General features: G+C 42.4%; 1 protein-coding gene across 7 annotated transcripts; it reads right to left on the bottom strand.

Moving 5' to 3' along the window:
- Nucleotides 1-407: 407 nt before the first annotated feature.
- On the bottom strand, nt 408-15,987 carry LOC126371261 (uncharacterized). 7 transcript variants are annotated; one of them, XM_050016589.1, is made up of 6 exons: nt 15,405-15,538; nt 4,020-4,131; nt 2,105-2,293; nt 1,735-1,977; nt 1,165-1,368; nt 408-710 (listed from the first exon to the last, which is right to left on the bottom strand). In XM_050016589.1, exons 2-6 carry the CDS (start codon nt 4,119-4,121, stop codon nt 576-578), a joined length of 873 nt encoding a protein of 290 aa, XP_049872546.1. In that variant the 5' UTR covers nt 4,122-4,131; nt 15,405-15,538; the 3' UTR covers nt 408-575. The 7 variants fall into 7 exon arrangements, with proteins under 7 accessions (XP_049872546.1, XP_049872529.1, XP_049872555.1 ...); XM_050016572.1 differs by lacking the exon at nt 15,405-15,538 and adding an exon at nt 14,084-14,235; XM_050016598.1 differs by lacking the exon at nt 15,405-15,538 and adding an exon at nt 11,397-11,415.
- Between the last annotated feature and the right edge of the window lie 1,684 nt (nt 15,988-17,671).

Genomic DNA, 17,671 nt, shown 5'->3' on the forward strand with positions numbered 1-17,671 from the left:
CTTCCTCACCCGGGCGCAACGGTTCTAGTCCTTGATATTGTGGGCCGTTATAAACACTGCCATCTTCCAAGACTCCCTCCCATACATACACAACTAGTCTGACATCTTCAAAACTCTTTTCATTGACTGTATTAACATTATTGTACGTACTTACCTAAATATTCATATATTTTGGCTTAATAAGCCGATAATCTATTACAATCATAGAGCAACACGGACCTATTACAAATTACAATGTAACTGTTTATAATTAGGTACCTAGTTACGTTGCGATAATTAATTATGGGTCCCATTTCTACTACTATCAACATGTTTCTGTGCTGAGATCCTTGCAAGATGTAACATAATTAATTAATTAGAAGATTTTTTGCTTAGTACTTACTAATTTTCATAAAATAAATACACACTTAAATATGTTAATAATTTATTTTCCTTTCATTATCCTTATACTAAAACAGACTAGCTTACACCTAATTTGTGGCTTAATTCAGTTAAGGTTCTAAAAGATTGCTTATGGTAACCCATCGCTGGGGCCGCGGGTCCCTGACAGCCGGCGAGCGCGGCGCGGCGGGCCGCTAGAAGCGGAACTCGTAGGGGCGGTTGTGCGGGCGGCGCTGCACCAGCGGGATGTTGACCTCCTCGGCGGAGCGGAACACCTGCGCCGGCGCCGCCGCTGGCCGCCCCGTTGGCCGCACTGGCTCCTCCTCCTCCTAGTACACAACACGACATTTAGGTATCTGTCAGATTAAAATTTAAGTTTGTACAGGTTGTTCTGAAGTTGATTTATTTATTGTATGGGAATAAAGAAAGAAACATAGAACGCGTTCAGCTGCTTATCTTCCCGGGCATGTCGTAAAATTGACAGTGGGACTGTATCGGTTCTGATATCACTTGAAGATGGCTGATGGACACAAGTGTATACATTGTGGTACAGTTGTCATGACATATTCATGTGGCTGCAAGTTGTCGCTTGGCCACTTGTAGTTCTACCCACCTCAAACGTGTCAAATAATTAATAGGCCAAGCTCAAGAGGTCCCTAGTCGACTTAGAGATTTGAGGCTCCATCAACAACAGTTATTATTGATACGACAACTAATACGGGGGCATAGAGATTATGGATTTGGTGAGTAGTGTTGTTGTCCAAGTGAGGTGCGCCGACGCACCTCTCCGTCGTCGTCGTTGGCGTAGCGGTCGTCGTTGTACACCTCGGCGGGGTAGTAGCGGTCGCTGTACTTGAGCGGCAGGTTGGGCTTGCGCTGCACCTCCTCCTGGTTGATGGGCCGGTACAGGTACTTGTTGACGATGTGGTACTTGGCCGACTGCTGGCAGATGTTCTCCTGGGTCGGTGGCATGCAGATCAGGTGCACCTGGAATCATACATTACGATTTTTAACTAAAACCAGGTTTTAAGTAATATATTTAAAAAAATAACAGTAAACGGCTGCTGACTATTAATAGTGACAATTGTCACTTAGAATGTTATGATCGGAAATATAATATTTTCTTATTTCTAGGTATCTACTTCTTATTACAATTCGAAAAAAATATATTTTTTTTCAAATATTTTGATACTTCAAACCAGTTCTGTGGAGATTCACTACCTTAAGGTGATCTGTTCTTTTAGTTAGCATTTTCCATTCGGATAGAAATAGTTCTATCCAAAGCTAATTCTTTGATTTGTTTCTAATACAGTAACTAGGTCAGGTAATTCTAGCGTGTAAACGTGTAGTTACCTGGTGGAAAGTGAACCCGTCGGGGCAGATCCAGGAGTGCTTGACGCCGTCCTGGCAGTAGTGGAAGACCTCGCACTGCAGCTCCTCGTCCGCGTAGTATCCGGTCTGTCTGTCGGAGCACTGGAAGCGCGACTGCTGCAGCAGCTGCGCGAGTCTGTCCGGCTCCTCGCGCTCCTCTTCTGCTTCTTCTTCGCGTTCTGCCTCGGGCTCGCGCGCCGCCTGCAGCCGGGCCGCTTGAGCCGCCTGCGCACATAGTCGAAAATAATTTTGGTGTTGATTCCCGCTACGGTGAGTCTCTTGATAGTCATTCATTTTCGCGTGTTTAAGTCGTTCCGTGGTCTTACACTGTAGTTAGTATGTACCGGTATACCTGTCGGTGTTGTTGTTGTTGCTGGTGGTGTTGCTGCAGCGGCTGCTGGTGGTGCGTGGTGGGCTGGTGCGGCACGCGCGTGTACCCGGCCAGCTCGGCCAGCGAGGGCGCGGCAGTAGCGCGGAACCCGCTCGGCAGCGCGTTGTACGCAGCCGACTGGTACGCGCGCGGGTGCACGTTACGGGACTCCTGCGCATATACACCACACACAGTGTTGGTTGACATATATCTATTATTTATTTTTATATTTCATTTTATGGAAGATAATCACATGTTGCCAAAAGAGTAGGACGACTGCACCATTACAGGCAACTTTCTGTGTTTCTGTGTTGTGTATTTATCTGTGAACTTTCTATTTAAGTCTCTATGTAAATAGGTCTCGTGTGCGTAATAACAAATCATAAACTATGCAAATTGTATCTAATGATTCTTAGTCGAGTGCCCACATGGGACCATTTGAACACTAGAATTGCGTACGCGTTTATCGTGAGACATGAGAGGGTGATCATCATGAGACATTACGTAGGGTGGCATCTTGGTAGGGGGTGTAGAAAAGACGACATTTAGAGAATTAAATAAATATACTTAGATGACCGCATATTCACATTATGTGCAATGATATAATCATAATTACAGACAATACATATTATCTGCAGTATGAAATGAACATGAGCCGGTATAAATGTTTATACTAAAACACCGGTCAGGAGGGTTTCATCACTGGCTAACCGGAACTCGGCCTCGTTTGTAAAGGTCGTAGGTTCGACACCTGGTCGCACAAAATGAGTTTTTCGCAAGACAACCTTTACAACCATCAACATTTCGCCGTATAACTACCTAACCTATGTATATGGCTCCTGCAAAAGGTTGATACGAGTTACAATAAATCTTATCTCTTATCATAAAATAACTATTTACAGAAAATTACTAATTTATCCATCCTCTACGGAAGGAAGATGTGTGAAGATTTTACAATGCTAACGATACAGTTTTTACGTGCACGCGAGATGTTAAACACGTTATAACTATAGATGTAGATGTGTTCATCTACTATGGTCTATAATATGGAATACGAGATGATAACATTGCGCGCGGAGTACGTACGTCGGCGGTGAAGTCCAGCACGTCCCGGCTGTAGTGGTTGCGTGAAATAAAGTGATCGCAGATTGATGGAAAAATAAAAGATTGGATCGTCCGGATGCCAAAAAAAGAAATATTACAAAAAGCTAATATAGTACTAAATCGCTTTCGACTTTCACCGCACGCGGCGGCCGCGGCGCGGGCGTCGCCGGGTGGTCACTGACATCGAAATGTGCGGAACACTCGGACATCATTAGCATTACACATTATTGCACCGGCGCACGCGCCACCTTCCACGTGTTTTTGTATTTGATTATACTAAAAAAATTATAATTCCGTCATTTCAAGTATTTTACAGAGGACGAAGATGTAATAAGCAGATAAGGCAGTGGATTATCCAGCAGCCAGGTGGTCCGACGGCCACAGTTACAGGGGAGGGGGCTGTACCAGCAGTTGATTTGTAAAACGTTTATGGAATCTAGAGCTGGCTTGTAACACCACTATGTTGTACTGAACAGTGCAATATACAGAGTAATAGGTACCTACTGACCAAGTACTACAACAGAAAATTATTTCCCTATAAAACTGAACCTCTTGAATGAATGTCGACCTACGAAAGACACTAATAACCACAGTACACGAAATAGTAGTGCGTTGACGCAAGTAGTGAATAAGAGTATCATCGTGTCGTGAGTGACGAGGGCAGAGGAGCAACAACGGGTAGGTACCACCGAGCGGCTCACCGGGCTCATGTCTAGTGAGGACCTTTTATTCAGGACGCTACCACACTGTGCTTTAACTCTTGTTTCAATCTGTCCTCATGTGTGCCTGTTACCTCCTGGTCGAGCGCGAGCTCGCTGTCGTCATCATCACCGTCGAGCGCGTCGGGCACGTCCTCCTCCGCCGCGCGCGCGCACGCCGCCACCAGCGCCACCATACACAACCATCTGGAACACAAAACGTTACATAAAGTAACATGATTACTTACTATTATACCGTGTAACGTGGTGGCCACCTCTAGGAGGGAGATACTGTGTACCCTACACAGTGGAAAACCGACAGGCAAGATACTCCGGCCACATTATCACTTTTTTTAAATTTCTTTCTTTCAAAAGTTGAACAAGTTAGTACTGTTCAACTTTTTGCATGATAATTGTATAGTTATTTATTTACGCTCATGCGCCGGAGACTTGCGCATGCGGCCATACACAGTACCGCCGTCACACCATGCAACTAGGTTACACTTGCTGTATGATTTATGTGAAAGTTATTAAGATTAATTATGTCGTTTTAATGCCACACATTAAAGCAGTGCACGTAATGTTTAATGTTTATTTGATAGTTTAGTAGTAATTTAGTTATTTCCTTACTTCTATAATCTTTTCTTCCGTAAGTACTTTAATTATTGAGGCTATTACATCTAGTCTAGTATATGTACTTCATCTACGATGTACATACTGACGGTGGATATTAATATGTTATACAGTTACAGTATAATACATTTGATAACCACAAAAGTAACAAGAAGAAAATAAGATTCCAAAGTATATTTTATTTTAATGAAAATAACGTTTATTTTAATTTTAATCTAAAAGCTGCACACAAAAGACATCAACGACTTTTTGTTTTATTGAAAATATGTTTTTAGTACTCTTTTGTAAAACAATGTTGATGCAGCCCCAGTCCGTAAGCAACCCCATACATGGGTATAATTAACCTTTTGGAAATGCAAAATCTCGACGAGACCGACATGCCGTCCGTCTCGCACAAGCAAGCGTGTAGCCACACACACCGTCACTCACGTGACTTCGCAAATACACTCAACATGTTACATAACTATTTCATTGAGCCCCTTACGTTTGTATACATTATAGTACCTATTCCAGTCCGATTTAAGTGATCATTGAACACTCGGAGTGAGATATTAAAACAATGTGTGTGCTGGGTGATGCACCTGTGGAGGGCCTGCTGGACGTCGGCACAGGTCTGTCAGGTAGGTACAGTCTTGAGTAATATCTTGTACCCACTTTAGAACCCTGTGTATTTGACATTTAACGAGACTTACGGTTTAATTTGTCAAAAATGTTAATGTGACATGGTATCAAAGTGTAAGTATACATATTAGTACTCGGGAACGTACGTCACGGCGCCTGCTTTAACATAACTTATCCTTCTAGGACATCAAAAGCTCTGAAAGAGTTTGGCGTAGCATACCATGTTACATATACGTTGGCAATTCTGTAAAGACCGTGAAGGTTGGAGCGATGAAGGGAAGACTTTAGCCTAGCAGGGAAACGGTTCTAGGATAAGATGACCAATCCGCAGTGAAGCAGCGTGGTGCTACGTTATATGTTTGATACTCCCCTCCGGTTGATTAAGGGGATAAGCATGTGCCCAGTAGTGGGGCGTCGGTAGTATTTTTAAGTTAAGATCAGAAAAATGAAAAAACAAAAAAGCGCAAGGATTTGTCGTGAACACAGTGCAGCACGAGGCGGCGGCGCGGATGTCATGTCACAATGCTGGTGCTTTCTCCGCCGAAATCATTCAGTCGTGAAATGGAAACACTGCCGATACTCGATGTGACTCAACGATTTCTACGCAATTATTGCTGTAAAATAAATATCATAATGTAAAGTTTTTTGATTTTGTTATTACGTACTGTTTACGAAACAATGAAACACATTTGTAAAAGGAAAATGATTATGAAAAGTATTATAACTGTTGTATAATGATATGCATGACCGGCGATACGGCAGCGCGCGCGGAGCCCGGGACAGCTTCATGTAGTGCACTGTGGTCTGCTCAAAACATTGAGCAACACGGGCCTCCGCGGACCGGAGGCTCACAACTCTCTGGTATATGCTTATAATTATGATAGAACCTCTGTTTGTAAGCAACTTGGCTTGTACACCTACTTATAGTTTTTCTAACATTCTTGCGCTTCCTTTACCTATTTCTCGCGCTCCCGAGGAAAAGGGTCTTGACATATAAAAAGACTGACGGATAACAAAGTGTTCCTTTATTGAATGAGAAGTCCAGCAATGGACCAGACATAGATCTAGACAGGTTCTTACAAAACAAAGTTAGATATAACAATTACAAGTTGTTGTGTCGATTAGGATATCGTTCACCTGCCATCACGAATTGAAGCACAACACATTAACATTGTCACTGTGCCGCGTGCAGCGCCGAGTGAACTCAGCCACGATATCAAATAGTTGCGAGTTGTGTTTCATTGTCAAGTGTAGCGCAACCCAACGACACTTTCGTCAGCGATAATTAAAGCTGGCGCAAGCGCTCGCGCCGCCGCGCCGCGCGTCACGAGTCGCGGCCCAATTTCAAATCATCATGGAAATTACAACACTTTCCCTGACACTTTCATCTTGAATACACTCTCAGGTATTTTCGCCGCAGCACAATTGTCATTTCTGCAATGTCGCTGATTACGATTAAGTAATCAGTAAGCAGTGCGTCAATAATTGCCGAGCAGTTATGGTGTGCGGCGTACCGTTGATGTTCGAGGGACCGTTGACCGTCAGAGGCTGGTAGCGACACGTAACATACGTAATGTAACACAAGTGCTGCGGCGCGCGCCGGCGCGGGCGGTAGCGCGTCAGTTTCACTTTGGTTGTGTAACGCGCTCGCGTCTTGAGCCGAGCTTTTGCGACGTAAATAATTATCTCAATCTTGATCCTGGCGTATGGAGTGGGGGGCGGTGTGTCACCAGCCACCTGACGGACGTGGCCGGCTTGTTCCGTTTGTGTTGTTGTAGAGCAGGGCCTGCGAGGTCGGAGAGTAGCCGCGGGGAGTGCGCGGCCTACTCCACTGTACTTCTTTATCAGAGTTGCGTCACTCGGTGTATGAGCTGCATAAGATTGCGTGTGCGTAAAGCTCTTAGAGCGCGCAGCCGGCGCGGCGGCCGCGTGTCGCGAGTAGCGGTGTCGCGCGTTCGGCAGTGTCGCGCGTGGCGGCGCGAGACGCAGCGACCTCCGATATCGGGCTCACTGCTAATTTTGTAACTTGCTCTTAACAATTGCTTGAATAGCCGTGAATTAGATTTACACTTGTATTGCCAAATGTTCTGTCCATTAAACCAACTATTTTAGCTAATTGAAGCTAATTGAATCAAATGAAATTACTTCAAAGGAAATACACGAAAATATTCAAGATTTAAAAAACGAAGTTGCTAGCATGAAATTGTCCCATGAACAAGCTATGAACACGATGAATCAAAGTATGATGGATGTCAAATCACAAATAAGTGATATTAAGTCATCAGTCTCCAGCCTATCGGTCAATCAAAAGCTAATTGAAAGAAATGTATCTCAACTTGAAAGCAAGGTTCGCTCGGGTGAAGAAAAGCTAAACCTAGTCTCTTCAGACCTTAATCATCTCCAGAAATCTGTGTCAGCTGCAAAATATCAAGTTGGATCTGAACCACAGCCCATGGAGGAAATACTGCAAGAAATACAGGATCGTACCAGCCGACAGAAAAATATAATTTTGGCGGGAATCCCTGAGCAGACTTCATACAACCATGAAGAGCGGTTATCAAAGGACAAAACAGATGTACTTCGCATTATCAACAACAACTTTAAAGACGTACCGGAGCCGACTGATATCTTCCGCATCGGGAAATATAGCCCAACTAAGAACCGCAGGGTAAAGATTTGTTTCGAAAAACCTGAATCCGCCAAACAGCTCTTACGAAACAAGGATAAGTTACCCGATAGCATGAAAATGTACTCCGATGAAACACCCAATCAGCGCAAACAATTACAAGATCTAAAATCTGAGCTAACTCGGAGACAAAACGATGGCGAAAAGGACCTTACTATAAAATACATAAAGGGCATACCGAGAATCGTAAATACTACTCAAAAAAACTAATAAGTAATAATGACCCTACCAATAATAGTACAACATACCAGATAATTAGTAACTACGCAGACCTACATCCTACAAAATCTTGTCTTAACTTTTTATATTTAAATGCACGGAGCATCTGTAACAAGTTTGATGAGCTTAAATGTATACTAAGATCCATCTCAACCACAACGCATATAATATTACTGACCGAGTCCTGGATAAAATCCGAAGAACATGCGCAAAGATTCCGCCTGCCAAATTATACCCATTACTGCAATTGTCGCGACGATAGGACAGGTGGTGGAGTGTCGGCATTCGTCCACAATGACTTGAAACATAGTTTGTTAGAGTCTACTTACGATGGAGAAAATAATTACTTATGGCTGAAAATTGAGAAGTATTCACTCAACATTGGTCTTATTTATAATCCTGGTGACACAAATTTTGAAAAATTCATTTACACTCTTGAGGCACAACTGCACCAAAGGAAACGAATTCTTCTTTTCGGAGATTTTAATATTGATCTTTTAACAAGAACCAAGCAGAAACAAAGCTATATAAATTGCCTAAATGCAGCAGGTTGCAAAATATTGAATAAAAACAATAAAAAATACTACACAAGGAGTGATACCACAAGGAAATCAATATTAGATCATGTCAGTACCAGTTTGAAGAACGACAACTACCACATGGCACTGATTGAAACCTCATTTTCCGACCACAGACAAATCCACCTCGCGCTTAAGAAATACAAACCGCCTCGCAAACAACGCGTTAGTTATAAAGCGCTAAATTACGAACAACTCTATCAAGAGGCTGAAAATGCTAAAGCAGAGGAAAACGATAACTTTGAAATATTTGAACGAAAACTTAAAAAACAAATCGATCATAGTTTAATAACAAAAACGAAAATTTTAAACTTACCACAAAAAGACTGGGTGCAGCGAGATATTATCAATGGAATCAATCGGAGGAACGAGCTATGGGCTAAACTTCAAGAACACCCTGATAATGATGCTCTAGAAAACCAATTCAAGACAGAGAAACACGCAGTAGCCCATCTGATCAAAGAGGCAAAAGACTCCTATTATTACAACCAGTTCAAGAAATGCAGCACCAAACCCAAGAAGATGTGGAATCTTATTAACGATCTCTCTAACAACAAAGTCAAAACTAGCTGTGCTCTCCCTAGGCTCATACATGACTCAAAAGATATTATAGACCCCCTTTTGATTTGCAATACTTTCAATGACTACTTTTCATCTATAGGGTCATTATTAGCTAAAAAAATCCCGTCCCATTTTCACAACATCGATACTACAGCATCACAACATAGTTTCAAAAACTGCACAAATCTACTAACAGACTTTATACCTACTACTGATAGTGAAGTATCAAAAATAATAGATAACTTAGACCCTAATTCAAGTAATGGCTTAGATGGCATAAGTACTAAAGCCATCAAATGTTTGAAAACATTGATAGTCCCAGAGTTAACTAAATGCATTAATGCAGCTCTTATACGGGGAGAATTTCCCGATTCACTTAAAATCGCAAAAGTCTCTCCTATCTACAAATCTGGCATAAAAACCGACCCAGGCAATTATAGGCCGATCTCAATTCTCCCAATACTCTCAAAAATTCTTGAATATATTCTTCACGAACGCTTGGAAACCTTCTTAACTAAGATCAATTACATAACAGAACGACAATTTGGCTTCAGGTCTAAAAGCAATACCCTAGCCGCGACCGTAGATTTAATCACCAAGATTAGACAAAACATCGACGGTAAGAAAATAGTTTTGGGAATCTTTATCGACCTAAAAAAAGCGTTCGACACTGTGAGTCATAACAAACTTATACAAAAACTTAGCCTAACTGGGATAAAAGGTACTGCGCTAAAAATGTTTGAGTCTTACTTCAAGAATAGGCAGCAAATAGTAAAAATCAACGAACATGTAAGTGAACCTCGTCCTATATCTTTTGGGGTCCCACAAGGTTCGATCTTAGGCCCTCTGTTATTTTCGGTCTATATCAATGATGTCACTGATTTAGGATTACAGGGACACATCACTCTATATGCTGATGATACGTGCCTATTCTACTTTGGTTCGTCTATACGTGATATTATTAATTCAGCACAAAAGGATTTGGACACTCTCTACTATTGGTTGCAATCAAACTTGTTAACTATCAACATCTCTAAAACGTCATATGTTATATTTAAAGCGAAAAACAAGCCCGTACCTACATATCCACCCTTAACTATTAATAACGATCCAATACAAGAGAAACGCGGTGAAAAGTACTTAGGACTTCATATTGATAGTCAGCTAACATGGAAGCTACACATTGACTACCTCAAAAAAAAGCTGTCGTCACTAATGGGTTCTTTGCGTGGCATAGTACGCTGCCTACCCCGAAAAGTGCGGATGACCATTTATAACTCATTAGTTAAATCACACCTGTTATATCTCATTGAAATATGGGGTACTGCAAGCAAAACCAGTCTCTCTGACTTGCAGGTCATCCAAAACAAATTAATAAAAATGTTATTTCACTATCACTACTTAACACCAACAACTACTATATACACACAAACTAACCTAATGAATTTAAAACAGTTATACACCCACTGCACATGTATCCTCATAAGAAAAATACTATGTAAAACAATCCACACATCACTTTCACTTACCCAAAACAAACAAGTGTCTAAACGCTCCACAAGACGGGCTAGCTACGTCATTCTACCTAAAATCCGGACAAACTATGGCAAACGGATGATAACTTACGAGGGCGCACAACTTTTTAACAACTTACCTTCACATATAAAAAATATCGAATCATTAAATGATTTTAAACGTAAATTAGCTCAATATATTATAATTAAATATCAACCATAACTTGTTTTTGGAGGGATCGTGATGGGAACGTAATTTAATTATTAATGTGAAATAAATTAAGTGTGGTGAGTTGTGAAGTTAACTGCGAATTTTCTGTACGAGCGAACATTAGTATTTATTTTATTGTAATCTGTTCTCATGTAAGTGACTTATTTCATGTCTTAATGAGAATAAAGAATCTTTGAACCTAACTATTTACTGTGTTGAAATAAAATACCTAACAAATATCTGTCCAACTATTGTTTGTACAACCGTACAACTTGCGTACAACGGGTTGATTAATATGTTACAATAGGCACCTACTTATTTATTTACAAAATGTGTAACCTGTCTTTTGTCTACGTCTTGTACAAGTAGGTAAATAAGTACTCACTCGTACTTGTTGTTTAAAATTACCTATTGTCATTTGCATTACCAGCAAGCAAAATTATACTTACCGGGTTAACTTTTTACGTAGTCACGACATGTAACAATGTTTAAACATGAGTGATGAGATGCCGTCATTATGTAATATCCGCTACTGTCGGAGTGTAGCGACGCCCGCGCCGTGGTGTGTGGCTGAGGAGCAGCGAGCAGTTAGCGCCGCCGCACCACGACAGCCGCCGGCGTCTCACAACACTCGATAATTCGATATACTTTCGCTTTCCCATGCACATAAGTCCGCACCCGCTGATAGTATACTCTCATAGTAGTAGTATACTGTTAGTGCAGCGGCCCCGCACGGCGTCGGCCTAGTTCGCGCCGGCTGCGGTATCACCAACCACCACCTTAGAGATCAAACACGTTGCATGTGTGCCCATTGCGTCAGCCTACAGCAATTACAAATACTTGTACATTCAGTTCTGACACGCTCCGGCTTCGTGTTTATTATAAAAACCCGACCGGCACCTAGTACGGTACGCAACGCCGCGAATTTAGATATCGCTCAAAGTTCGTTGACTTATTGAGTATTTGTTATGATTGCCCACGTATGACCAGGGAGACGTATAACTAGAACTAGAACGACCGGGCATTATGCAGAAGTCGATTGAAGGATCGCGGTCTCGAACATAGTCTCTGTGGCGCCGGCTTGCGACCCAGACGGGGCGCGCCAGCTCGAACCCCGGGACCGGACTTGCTCCAATAAGTTATTAATTTATTTTTAGTTCAATGTGATTTAGCCGTGAGCTTACGGACGTCTTGTAGACAATTCCCTGTGGTAACTATAAAGATAAAACCAAGTGTCACTCTATAGGTTGCTTTCTGGCAACGTTATGGTTTATCCTAATGGACTTGCGTTCATGCTATTGGGATCATGTCATCCCAAGGAAGTCCCTACACCAGCACCCCATTTATACCAGAAGAGGCTTAAGGTACGTACCACACATATTAGTGTTCTAAGGTAGCTGCCTATCTTTAGATTGACTGAAGTTCTGCTTAGTCCGCTAGGTACACGGGCGTGATTTCATAGATTTCCATCGTACTATACATATCAGCTGCATATATCTTCATTATAGGGTAATGTGGGAGGAATTAAACATGATGGCCCACTGGCCATCATGTTAGAAAGCACAGAATTCCTATAGTGATAATGGGTGTCTGGGGCATGGGCTGATCACAGGTCGCCATACGATGCACCATGTCCAAGCCCACCTCAGTAGGGATTGTGGGCGCGAGTTGTCTACTTAACTCGAGGTACGTAGTCGTTGTACAGGGCGAGTGTTCAGCTACTTCAGTTATAAATAGTGAAACATGTCCAGATGTCAGGGAGCAAAGAACATTGTTCGTTATTCTGAAGTGGCTAGGTAAGTTTTTTAACTCAGTTATGCATGGACTGTGCCTATACATTTATGAATTCTAAACATTATACTTATTGAAAAACGCTAATATTACGTAAACTTTTGAGCTTGCGAATCCACCATCTAAAACTATGGAGCGTTATCTGAGACGGCAAGCTTTAGAACTGTCATTTGCTCCTGACAGCAAACAAACTAAGTGCAGCCATACATGACATTGGCCACATCGTGAACTACTCTATCCCAACCCTGTCGTACTAACATTTTTGAACTTTAGTAAAACTTTAAGTTCAATTAAGAACCAAGTTAAGTTGAATTAAGTTATTTAAAGTTTTATAAGTATTTAATAGCAAATACCCTTCTTCCCCACCGCACTACCAAGCCGCACTACCAGTTGTGCCGTGGGGAATATTTATTCCCTTCTGCACTACCAGCCAGTAGTGTCGTAGGGAATTTAGAATTTCAAATGGATCTAAAGTGGTCGTACCTTCGTATAAATCTATCGTATACTTCCAGAGTCTCCTACTGATCAGCTTCAAAAAATTACTGTTTCAGCATTATTGTATTAAGTAGATAAATAATTTAACGGCCTTCGTGGTCTAGTGGACAGAGCGTCGGTCTCTAGATCTGGCGGTCCTGATTTAGATTCCCGGGGACCTATCACAAAAATGACTTTGTAATCCCTAGTTTGGTTAGGACATTGTAGGTTGATCACCCGATTGTCCGAAAGCAAGAAAAACCCCGGCTGCTATTTCCTTAAGTAACTTGTAGTCATTACATGAGGCATAGGGTGTTTGGCGGTACAATAGTAACCCTGACACCAGGGTTGATGAGGGCGGTCAATGACCTCACATCATCAGAAAAGAAGAAAAACTAAGAAAAAAGTTGGTAGGTAATATTAAGTACTACACTGATTGTTTTAAATCCAGAAAAGTGACTACTACTATATTATGGGGCACGAAGCTTCGCACTAAGCAAGCAGTACTTATAGGGAAAGAATGTAGAAAGTGTTCGTTCCCCGAAAGTCTTCAGTGTTAGGTAATGTACTATCACTAGTCCACTCCGACATCAAGATAAAGTTCATTTCAGATTTAATTGTAAATGATCAAGAACACTAAAACCCAAAATAGTGTTGTACTTGTTGATGAGATGATAGTATTCATAATTTTTAATACGTTTTGTTGTAGAAGGGAAAGTACTTATTAAGTAAATACGTTTTATGTTATTATTAATGATGAAGTAATACTTGGATAAACGTAACTATCGACCGCAGGAGTCGCTACCGCACTTTGCACCACATTCCGGTTCTCTGTTGCTTGACAGGTAATGTTTATAGAAATGGTATTTACCTTAAATCCATGATTGATGACCGGTGGACGCTCAGTATTGGGTGCACTAGTCAGGAAGCCAACCAAACAAATATAAACAACGTGGCCGCGAGCGGGTGGCGGGCGGCGCGGGAGCTTGGGTGGTGCGGTAGTATCGCGGCGCGGTGCGGAGCGGAGTGCGACTGCGCGAGGAGTGCTTTCTCCGTGCTTTATAACTTGCGCGGGCGCAGACGTGGGGGCCGAAGAAATGAAACGCTTTAGCAATTGATACGAAGCGAACCAATTCGGTAAATAAAAAACGTAATTATCTAGGAAAGAACGGAGATTCGACGCGCGACACGTTGCGAATCAATTGACTCATTGAACTTGTTACAAACAAAAATCGAAAATTTTACAAATCATGGTATGGCGACTTAATTGTATTATTATATTTAATCCTCTGCCAGTTTAGAGTTGTAACAAACAGAAAAATGTTCAGCTTTGTTCGTGCAAAGTTAGTTTTATGAGTACCTATCGAAAATATTTGGATTGTGGTCAGCAGTTCAGCTGCGCATTATTTCGAGTAGGTATGTCGTGAAGTTGATGGTAATCAAAAGTATCCTCAAATGTGATATGTTGGACTACTTTACTGTGAGCGACGGGGTGGCAGCATGCCACCACGCTGTGGGTATCCACATACATTATATCCCTCTAGGACTTCAGTGATATATGCACGTAGCAAGTTGTCTTCTGAAATACGAGTAAATCTTGTTCCAAATATTAAAGTACTTTTACATACTTATGTAAATATGTATGCTACATACAATACATAGTGTATCATCTCGGATGTCTCCGTTGTCCATTAACCAGCACACGTCGCGTCGTGTGAACTCGGCGACGACTGGTCCTAGATCCTTGGTACTGAGTATAAGTACTTTCATTAAGCTACGGCACCGAATAATAAAATCAGTAACATAATATGTTAAATGTATTTAATTATGCTTTTGTATATAGCGAGTGGCACGGATGCCCGCGCGCACATCGCCGCCCGTCGCCCGGCACCGCGCGCTCTCAATCACACTCATTTATTTTTATGCAATTACTACTAAGGAAAATCACTGCGTAGCGAAATGGTCACTTTTACTTCGTATAGATTTAAGAATATTGAACCTAGCACATGATCGAAAATTACAATTTATTTTTCAATAAAAATCGTAAGAAAGTAAGTTAAATTCAATTTAAATTTTAACGTTCAAAATTTGGAATAAATAAACGACTTACGAAACAGCATCCAAAAAGATACATTGACATAAGACCCCACCCCCTGTCGAAGACGTCTAGTTGCGACATTGCTGGCTCTCACCGACGTCCATGCTCCTGCGCGTCGTCAGGTACACGGAGGGCTCGTCGCGCATGTTCTTCTCCATCTCGTAGAGGCACGTGCAGCAGGGGCAGAAGTACAGCCGCAGGAACTTGGCTAGCTTGGACTTCCTGGAGGCGAGCAGGTCGCCGGCGTCGGACGCGGGCGCGGCGGGCCGCTCCCACGACGACAGCGGCAGCAGCAGCTCGCGCGCCAGGCTGTGCTTGGAGGCGGGCGGCGACTGCAGCACCAGCGTGGCCAGGTTCACCATGGAGGAGGCGTCGTGGGGCCGGTGCAGGCCGTCGCCGCCGCTGTCGCGCTCGCGCGGCGCCGCGCACGCCCGCATGCGCAGCACGGTCACGTCCGAGTCGCTGGGCCACGCCACGTCGGGCAGCGGCTCCCCGCGGCGTGCGGCCCGGCGCCTCCGGCGGCCGCGCGGCGCCAGCCCCGACTCGAGGCTGCGCGCCGCCGCCGGCAGGCTGAACGCCACTTGCCTCACGTTCAAGTTTCCGTTTGCTTTCTGTATGTCTATTATGTCCTCTATTTCTCTAATGTTTTCGTTTGCCGATTGTATTGTTGGATCCATTCTTTTCATATTTTTATATCATTTAAGTAATTTGAATATTTTACAAATTTTTGTTAATTTAATTACCTACATAAGTGACCCAATCAGGTTGGCCAATATTTGACGTCAACTGCCATGAGAAGTAAAGAGTCTGTCTGACACACTAAAAAGTATTAGGTACTATATACAACAAGGGTCTTTGTTATGAGGTGAGTAAATCAATCAGTCAGTAGGTAATTGTCAAAATCGGGTTTTTTTACTTATCAATAAAACCTAAAGTATAGTAGCTATATATTATTATGCACTTGAAACTTGAAAGTTTATATATGTTTAATAAGACCACTGCTGACAACATATCCTAAGAATTTTGTTTATCTGGTATAATCTTTGGATTTGTTATGAGGGTTATGAGGGTCAAAAAAGGTAGGTTCGAGAAAAGGTAGGTAGTGCCCTGCCCTTGCGTTTCGCTTTGCTCGTCTTGGCGGGAGCACTACCGTGCCCCCAGGACCCAAATACATAGCAAGAAAGAACAAAAAGAAAAACAAAATATTCCATGCTGGTCTTCTTCTATCGTGTAGGTTGTGAGGTGGAGTACCAACCTCATCAACCCTGAAGTCAGGGTTACTATTGAGCCGCCAAATGCCCCGCCAAATGGCATGGCTCACGTAACGACTACTTACTTACACCAGTAAGTAGTAACCGGGACCAACGGCTTAACGTGCCTTCCGAAGCACGGATCATCTTATTTTCGGACAATCTGGTGATCAGCCAGTAACGTCCTAACCAAACTAGGGACCACAAAGTATTTTTTGTGATATGTCCCCACCGGGAATCGAACCCGGGACCTCCGGATCGTGAGCCTAGCGCTGAACCACTGGACCACAGAGGCCGTCCAAGCTGGTTATCATCCTAGTTATAATAAGTACATCACATATGGGCCCACCCTGATAAAGATTTCTCCAAGCTCCAAATCAACACCAATAATCTGTTCTAGCCATAGAGGCGTCCATCTTACAATTTTGTCGGGCTTACGCAGAGCTCCGGGCAGATCGAAGATTCTAGGCTCGTCTCAAGTCTCAACTGTCTTCGACTTCAAGACCCAAAGATGATTATTTTATTTTATTTATTTTATCATTTATTGCAAACTACTCCACCAATGATACACCAACAATAGGTACCAAACAGGCACACCCCGGACAATCCATAGAAATCTTATAATTACCGTGTCACCGTGTATCACGCATCACGTCACGTTAGGTACCCAGCGTTACCGCGGAAGTGCGAGCGAGACAACAGTCGACGCGCACTCCCCCAATACTGCGTCTTATTCTATATTTTATTATTCGGCCCTTATTAATATACGAGTTTTCAAAGCTAAAAAAAATAAATATAGATCTCTACATAAAACTCAAGGACCAAGTATCAAAGCCATAAAACTTCTGCACATCTGTCAAATTTGACGTCTCATGTCTGTCACATTAGCTGTGCAGTGGTGAGTGGAGTGGCTGTGATTGTCAATTTGTCAGACAGACGCGTAAAGTAATAAATTTCGTATAATGGTGTAATGTTATCGCTTAGTTTGCAAATAATTTTAATATTTACGCCACAATGGAATCGAATAACCCCGCCACTGGGACTGGTGACACCTGCAACGTGAACGGCAACTGTTCCCCAGGAGGAAAAAAACGTTCTATCGATTTTAATC

Source organism: Pectinophora gossypiella, chromosome 1 (assembly GCF_024362695.1).
Source record: "Pectinophora gossypiella chromosome 1, ilPecGoss1.1, whole genome shotgun sequence".
Lineage (NCBI taxonomy): Eukaryota > Metazoa > Arthropoda > Insecta > Lepidoptera > Gelechiidae > Pectinophora > Pectinophora gossypiella.